General features: G+C 43.5%; 1 protein-coding gene across 1 annotated transcript; it reads left to right on the top strand.

Annotated features, from left to right (window-relative positions):
- The first annotated feature begins 1,406 nt into the window (after positions 1–1,406).
- LOC106581486 (extracellular calcium-sensing receptor) lies at positions 1,407–6,712 on the top strand. Its single transcript, XM_045703419.1, has 8 exons — positions 1,407–1,618; positions 2,053–2,347; positions 2,857–3,123; positions 3,573–3,767; positions 3,925–4,197; positions 4,380–4,571; positions 4,850–4,973; positions 5,066–6,712. The coding sequence occupies exons 1-8, from the start codon at positions 1,407–1,409 to the stop codon at positions 5,977–5,979; spliced, it is 2,472 nt and encodes an 823-aa protein (XP_045559375.1). The 3' UTR covers positions 5,980–6,712.
- Positions 6,713–8,224: the final 1,512 nt, after the last annotated feature.

Here is an 8,224-nt window from a genome sequence, read left to right as displayed (position 1 = left end):
CTAAAAGGACATACCCAAATCTAACTGCCTGTAGCTCAGGACATGCATGTTCACTCGCCCGCTTAAGCCAGCTGCACCAATGTGGGGGAAGAAACACCATTCAACTGATGTCCTAAGTCAGCTTGCAATCACCCGGCCCGCAATGAGCCAAGTAAAGACTCCCCAGGCCAAACCGTCCCGTAACACGGAAGACGCAGGGCCAATTGTGCCCTGCCCTATGAGACACCCAGTCACAGCCCGTTGTGACAGAGCCTGGGATCGAACCCGGGTCTGTAGTGACACCTTAGACCACTGCACCACTCAGGAGGCCTGTACACAACTTTTTTATTAATATATTGTGCATAACATTCAAACACACATTTCATTCACACTATATTTGACATTGCTTGTTCTAATATTTGTATATTTCTTAATTCCTTGTTGTTGTTGTTGCATGTATTGTTATCTATTACTGCACTGTTGGAACATAAGCATTTCATTACACTCACAATAATATTTTGCAAAATATGTGTACGCAACCAATCAAATTAGATTTTATTTTGATTTGAGTGTGTGTGTCTCTCGATTCATCACAGCCTCATTATTAGCCTGGTGCTAGAGAACCCTTAACCGAATCCAAGCAATAAACTGGTACATCTGTGAAGGAGGGAGAGAGGGGGAGAGAGGGGGAGAGAGGGAGAGAGAGAGAGAGAGGGAGGGAGAGGGAGAGAGGGAGAGTGAGATAAGGAGAGGAAGCGGGAGAGAGAGAAAAACAGCTCACCTACAGGACTCATGGTGGAATAACTTGGAGGTGTGTAATAAATCTTTCAATTAAATTCAAAGGGTTTTATTGGCATGGGAATCATATGATCACACTGCCAAAGCAAGTGAAATAGATGATAAACAAAAGTGAAAAAAAATCTGACATTAAACTCACAAAAGATTCAAAGGAACAGAGACATTTCAAATGTCATATGTCTATATACGGTGTCGTAACGATATGCTAATAGTTAAAGTACAAAAAGAAAATCAATAAACATGAATATGGGTTGTATTTAGAATGGTGTTTGTTCTTCACTGATTGCCCTTTTCGTGTGGCAACAGTTCACATATCATCTTTCTCTGACACTCCCTCGTCTCATCTCCTACCTGCAACTCAGACCGCCTCCCCCCCCGCCTCCCCTCCCCCTAACAAACCTCCCCCTGCCTCCCCTACCCCTGCAAGCTCTCCACCCTGCATACCCCCGCCGCCTCCCACAACTCCATCCCCATGCCTCCCCCCTGCCACTCCTCTCCCTGCCTTACACTGTCAACCTCCGCTGACACTATAAAAGAGAGGGAGAGAGAGTAAGCAAGAGAGAGAGGGGGAGAGACAGAGTACAGCTATGAGGGTCAGACAATATATTAACCTTTACCTATCTATAATCATGATACTGAACTCCTCATCTCTGAGCCTTCTAATGAACAACTCCTCTGCCTCATCCTCTTCCTCGTCCTGTCGTCTGCGGGAGCAGTTCAGTCTGAATGGGATGTACCAGAAGGGTGATGTGATTCTGGGAGGTCTGTTTGAGGTCCACTACTTCACTGTGTTCCCTGAGCTATCTTTCACATCAGAACCCCAGCAGCTCTACTGTGAGGGGTGAGTATTCATCTACTGGACTGAACTGGACTGGACTGGATGTGTGTCTGCACCTCTCCTATAAAGGACAGATAGACATCCCTACTATAAGAAGCCTCACTATGATCAGTGTTAACCTACCCTGGTCCCGCAGACCTACTGGGTTCTTGTTACATTGGTGAATAGTACATTGGTGAATAGTACATTGGTGATTAGTACATTGCGGTATCAAAAAATCTGTGAATTAATTGTGTGTATTCCATTGTTTTCAATCATTATTCCTAAGATAAAGCTATTTTATTATCTATCCTTGACAAAAGTAATTTGTTTTCTCCTCCCAACGCCTTAAGACAACACTCTCTCAAACACACCCCTTAAGAGGTGCACAGGGTTCAACACCTCTAGAGTGATTTAAAACATTTACAAATTGATTGAATGTTCCTTTTCTCTGTCAGTTTTGACAGTTTTGGTTTCCAGCAGGCCCAGACTATGGCGTTTGCTGTAGATGAGATCAACAGAAACCCTGACCTTCTGCCCAACATCAAGCTCGGATACCAGCTCTACGACAACTGCCTGAAGCTGGGAGTATCATTCCGTGCTGCCATGTCATTGGCCAGTGGGAGAGAGGAAGAGTTCCTATTGGATGAGACTTGTTCTGGGTCACCCCCGGTGCTAGGGATTGTGGGAGACCCAGGGTCCACACACTCCATTGCCATCTCCAGTGTCCTAGGGCTGTTCCGGGTTCCCATGGTAAATCAGAAAGAATAGAAAGATGACAACATTATTGGAAATGTCCTTCTTGTATTCCAAAAGCACACTTTGAGTGAGAAACAGCATTTTTAGGACTTAAATCTGTCTAAGCATGAAAACCTTCTATTATATTAATTAATTAAAAGAAAAAAATCATTGTATATTTCTCTCCCTCAGGTGAGTCACTACGCCACATGTTCCTGTCTGAGCAATCGGGGAAAGTACCCATCCTTCTTCAGAACCATCCCTAGTGATTCCTTCCAGGTCTGTCTCTAAGAAGGCTACAATGACATGATTACACAGTGAACCATCAGTTCCCATGTGTACTCACTATACACTTTATACTGTATAACGACATTACAGTTAAATAAAAGGTTAAATCATTTAAAAAAGCTTAGATAACATTAAATAAAAGGTGAAATAATGTATGTAATTTATGTTGATCTCTCTATACTCTCCAGTCTCTGTAATAGCATCATAATGTCTAATCCCTGTTGATGTGATCTCAGGTGCGAGCCATGATCCAGATCCTACATCGGTTGGGTTGGACATGGGTGGGCCTGGTGTTCAGTGATGATGACTACGGATTTCATGCTGCCCGGTCCTTCCACTCAAGCCTGGCCAAGTCAGGGGGCTGTGTGGCCTATTCCCAGGTCCTGCCCAAAGACAACCGCCCCACAGAGCTGCAGAGGATCGTGGGAGAGATCAAGAGCTCCACTGCTCGTGTGGTGGTGGTGTTCTCCAACGAGGCCTACCTGCTCCCTCTGGTGGACGAGGTTCAGAGATGATTTTATCTTGACACTTCATCTAAAATAACACTTACAATACATTCACATTTTAGTATCAGAGGCTCTAATCCAGAGAGATTTACACTTCATAATAATAATATTAGTAATACCATTTAGCAGATGCTTTTATCCAAAGCGACTTACAGTCAGTGATGTGTGCATATATTTTATGTATGGGTAACCCTGGACAGTTAGTGCATCCATCCTAAGAAATCTAGGGGGGACAACCACATTTCACAGTCATAGTAAGCATGTTTTTTCCTCAATAAAGTATCAGCAAATACATTCCACAGCTCTAATAACAGCCATAATAGCTGTAGGATGTTACCCTTCTCACAAACAACATTATCTAAAAGTGTTACAGCATATTACCATTGTGGTGTTCTAAAAAAAAAGATTATAAAATATAAAACCCGTTTTACAAGGTGGTGGTGCAGAATGTGAAGGGTCTCCAGTGGATCGCCAGTGAAGCCTGGACCTCCTCCACTGTGTTTCACACCCCCCGTCTCATGCCCTACCTGGGGGGTACCCTGGGTATCGCCATCCGTCGTGGAGAGATACCCGGCCTCAAGGACTACCTGCTTAACGTCCGCCCTGACGACCAACCTGCCAATAACCCTGAAAACAACATGGTGAAGTATTTTTCTGTCTTTTAACTCTAACCATATATTTAATTACTTTATACATTATGTTTAAAACATTTAAAAGGCTACTTTGCCTATAAATACTACAATACAGAAGAAAAAAACGAGTTTTCCTCTATAACATTTCCTTCTCTGTTCTGGTAAGGTGAGACAGTTTTGGGAGGCTGTGTTTGGGTGCAGGTTGGAGCCCCCAGCAGGTTGGGTGGAGGCTGGGGGTGATGTATGTACAGGTCAGGAGGACCTGAGGGACGTGGAGACTGACTATGGGGACGTGTCTGAGCTCAGGCCAGAATATAACGTGTATAAGGCAGTGTACGCCCTGGCCCATGCCCTGCATGACCTATTGCAATGTGTGCCAGGGAGAGGACCTTTCAGCGGGCACCGCTGTGCCAGCCTACAGAGACTGGAGCCCTGGCAGGTGGGATACATTCACACACACACAAACAGTTGCAGACCTACACTTTGACAAATGTTTACTTCTGTTTACTGTTTTCTTAGTCAAGGTCCCCTGACTACATACTATCTTTTGGTTACATAATCTCTTCCATTTGCTCTCTGCCCTCTGTTCCCTCCATCCCTCCATCTCCCTCCTCTGACCAGCTGATCCATTACCTGGAGAGGGTTAACTTCACCACAGAATTTGGCGATCGCGTTTCTTTCGATGACAACGGGGACGCCCTGGCTATCTATGACATCATGAACTGGGCGTGGCTCCAGGACGGGAGCGTGCAGGTGGAGAATGTGGGTGTGATTGACGAATCAGCCCCCGCAGGACAAGAGCTCACACTGGACGTGGACAGAATTTTCTGGAACTTTGAGTCAAAAAAGGTTATTTGTAAAGTTATACAGTTATATAGCATATTTCACTACTGCAACAGAAACAGTGTAAACTTATACCAGTGGAGGGCAAAGAAGCATTAAATATCGGTGTGTAAATGTGGGCGTATAAATATGGTCATATAAAAGTCTGGTATTCTCCCTCCTAGGCCATCGTAGTAAATAATTTGTTCTTTAACTGACTTGGCCAATTAAAATAAAGGATGAATTCCCCGTCGCCTTCGTCCTTATAGCCCCCACGATCAGTGTGCAGTGAGAGCTGTCCCCCAGGCACCCGTGTAGCCAGGAAGAAGGGGGAGCCTGTCTGCTGCTTCGACTGCATCTCCTGTGCTGAGGGAGAGGTCAGCAACACCACAGGTCAGTGAAATTAATGTAATTTAAAGAATTTGAGGGTGGTTTGGGGCTGTAGAAAAGGTTTTCAACATATTCTTTGTCTGTCTTTCTGTCAGACTCGGCCGAGTGCTTGAGATGTCCAGAGGACTTCTGGTCCAGCCCGGAGCGTGACCTCTGCATCCCTAAGGGGGTTGAGTTCCTCTCCTACCAGGAATCACTGGGCATCTCCTTGATGACTGCCTCGTTGCTAGGAGCCCTCATCTGTGCAGTTGTCCTCGGAATCTTCACCCGCTACAGGAACACGCCTGTTGTCAAGGCTAACAATTCTGAGCTGAGCTTCCTGCTTCTGCTGTCACTCAAACTCTGCTTCCTGTGCTCGCTGCTGTTCATTGGCCGGCCCCGGCTGTGGACATGTCAGCTAAGGCATGCAGCATTTGGTATCAGCTTTGTTCTCTGTGTCTCCTGTATACTGGTGAAGACGATGGTGGTACTGGCTGTGTTTAGGACCTCTAAGCCTGGGGGCAATGCCAGCCTGAAGTGGTTTGGTGCAGGGCAGCAGAGAGGAACAGTCCTGGTTCTCACCTCATTCCAGGCTGCTATCTGCACAGCCTGGCTGGTTTCAGCCTCTCCAACTCCACACAAAAACACGCGCTACCATATTGATAAGATTGTATATGAGTGTGTGGTGGGGTCGGTAGCAGGGTTCGGAGCGTTATTAGGCTACATCGGAATTCTGGCATTCCTTAGCTTCCTCTTGGCTTTCCTGGCTAGGAATCTTCCAGACAACTTCAACGAGGCCAAGTTCATCACCTTCAGCATGCTGATCTTCTGTGCTGTGTGGATCTCCTTCGTCCCTGCCTACATCAGCTCCCCTGGGAAGTACGCAGACGCTGTGGAGATATTCGCCATCTTAGCTTCCAGCTTTGGCCTCCTGGTGGCTCTGTTCGGCCCAAAGTGTTACATCATCCTGCTGAGGCCAGAGAGGAACACCAAGAAGGCTCTGATGGGCCGGGCCACAACCAAGACATAGGGAGAATCTTCATTCCATTTCCATTATTCCTCACGTCCTCTCTCCTCACCTTCTTCTCAAAACACATTAGATCAGAAGGTTTGGAAGGGCCGGATATCTAACCTTCTCATTCATTGGGTTTTGAAAAGGAGACCGAGGAGAGAGGACACGAGGAATCACGTAAAGGAAATTGAGATTCTACCATAGGCTCAATACCATAACAACAGTTTACAGTGGATTCCTCTCCTCGTCTTCTTCATGTCCTCTGCGCTGATCTGAAATATGAACACTAGGTGGAGGTACAATGCCTGCTAGGGATTTGCTTCACACTCTTTCAATGCAAAGAAAGGAAAGGAGACATGTATAGTAACAGAGTATGATGGTCTCAAATAGTTTTTAGTAGCTGCTTTTAGTTTCCACTTCTGTTTGTAGTTTGATGGCATTAAATCAAATCAAATTAAAGAGATTTAATTGTTATGTTAGTACCCTGGTGATGTGTAGCCTGTAATTGGTTATAATTATCATTTTCTGTGACTAAATATTAATCACATAATAAATGATTTCTTTCCTTGGGCTTTTAAGTAGGCTTTTGATTTACTTAATTTGTCTATGTGTGTGACTTTAAACTTCTAGGGGATAGGTTATCCCCTATGAGTGGGTTTCTACATCGAAAGGCTTTCGATTGAATTGTTACATCGTGTGGAACAGCATAACATACCTGTTCCTTCTAAAGGATTCTGCTGCCACACTCATTCACCCATAAATTCATTATTAATTAATGCACATTTTTATTTAATAAAACATTCTGACTTGAAAGGAGTTGCTTGAATGTGTTTTTATTGAACCGTTGAAATGTAGAAATATATTTTATTAAAATATCATTAAACTGTGTCATATGGAATTAGAGAATTACCTCATAAAATGTGAAAGGAATGAACAAAAAATTTCATTAACAATATCTAATTTAATTGATTTGTTTTCAGAACTGAATTTCAGGGGAGAAATGAAGCACCCCCAGTAGGTGTGGCCAAACTTTTGAGTCAACTTCAAATCTTAAATTCCGCTATTAAGGACTTCCAGAACCCGCTGGATTCTCCAATTACATGTAATGAACTACAGGACAAAATACAATCCCTAACAACCCAAAAAGGCCTGTGGGGTTGATGTTATCCTAAATGAAATGATAAAATATACAAACCACAAATTCCAATTGGCTATACATAAACTCTTTAACATCATCCTCTGCTCTGGTGTATTCCCCAGCGTATTCCCCAATATTTGGAACCAAGGACTGATCACCACAATCCACAAAAGTGGAAACAAATTTGACCCCAATAACTACCTTGGGATACGCATCAACAGCAACCTTGGGAAATTCCTCTGCATTATCATAAACAGCAGACTCGTACATTTCCTACATAAGGGACACTGATGGCGTTACCCGTATGGTTGATGAGGATCTCCATTTTGCAAATGTACGGTCCATTACTAGACGTCCGCGAGTGTTATAAAATAGGCCAATGGACTCAGGTCGTGCCCCAGGGCTGGGTCTTCCGGGAAGTCAAAATACCCCTGAAATGGACAAAAATTAATGGGAACATATTGGCAGTGTACAAAACATTTCCAGCATGGCAAATACCACTCAATTGGACGCCAATTCATTCAAACCATTTTGCAAATGGCATATGGCAAATAGCAAGTGTCATACAGCAAAAATCCAAAGGAAGGTGAGCGCACTCCACCATTCATTTTCATATTGCAAATGGACATCAAGTCAAGACCCAAGTGTCAAATTTTGAAAAAAATAAAATAAAATAAAATGTATCACCCTCTAAAAAAGTTATTTCTGGACCAAGATTCTTTCGATTTTTTTTTGTCAATCATCCATATATAAGAACAGTATGAACATACCTTTGTCATATTTTATTGTCATATTTTTTTACATGTCCATAAAGCATATGTTTTGTCCATTTGCAATATGATATCATAGGAAGTCAAAAGTCGAAGTCAAAAGTCAGTGAACCATGGCCAAATACCATAAGAAATATCCAAATGCAATATGAAAGTATTGAAAGTACTAAATCAGGATGTTATGTCCATTTGGCATGTATGATCATAAGAAGTCAGTTTCCAAACCCAAAAGATTGTGAACCATCTCCAAAAGGCAATTATACTGCCCAAATTATATATAGCTCTATGTTAATGCAGAAGCACAGTTCCCACTCAGCCCAGTCAAAACTGTTCGCTGCTCTGGCACCCCAATGGT

Source organism: Salmo salar, chromosome ssa20 (genome assembly GCF_905237065.1).
Source record: "Salmo salar chromosome ssa20, Ssal_v3.1, whole genome shotgun sequence".
Lineage (NCBI taxonomy): Eukaryota > Metazoa > Chordata > Actinopteri > Salmoniformes > Salmonidae > Salmo > Salmo salar.
The sequence above is the reverse complement of the archived record's forward strand: the minus strand, read 5'-3'. Positions and strand labels throughout refer to the sequence as shown.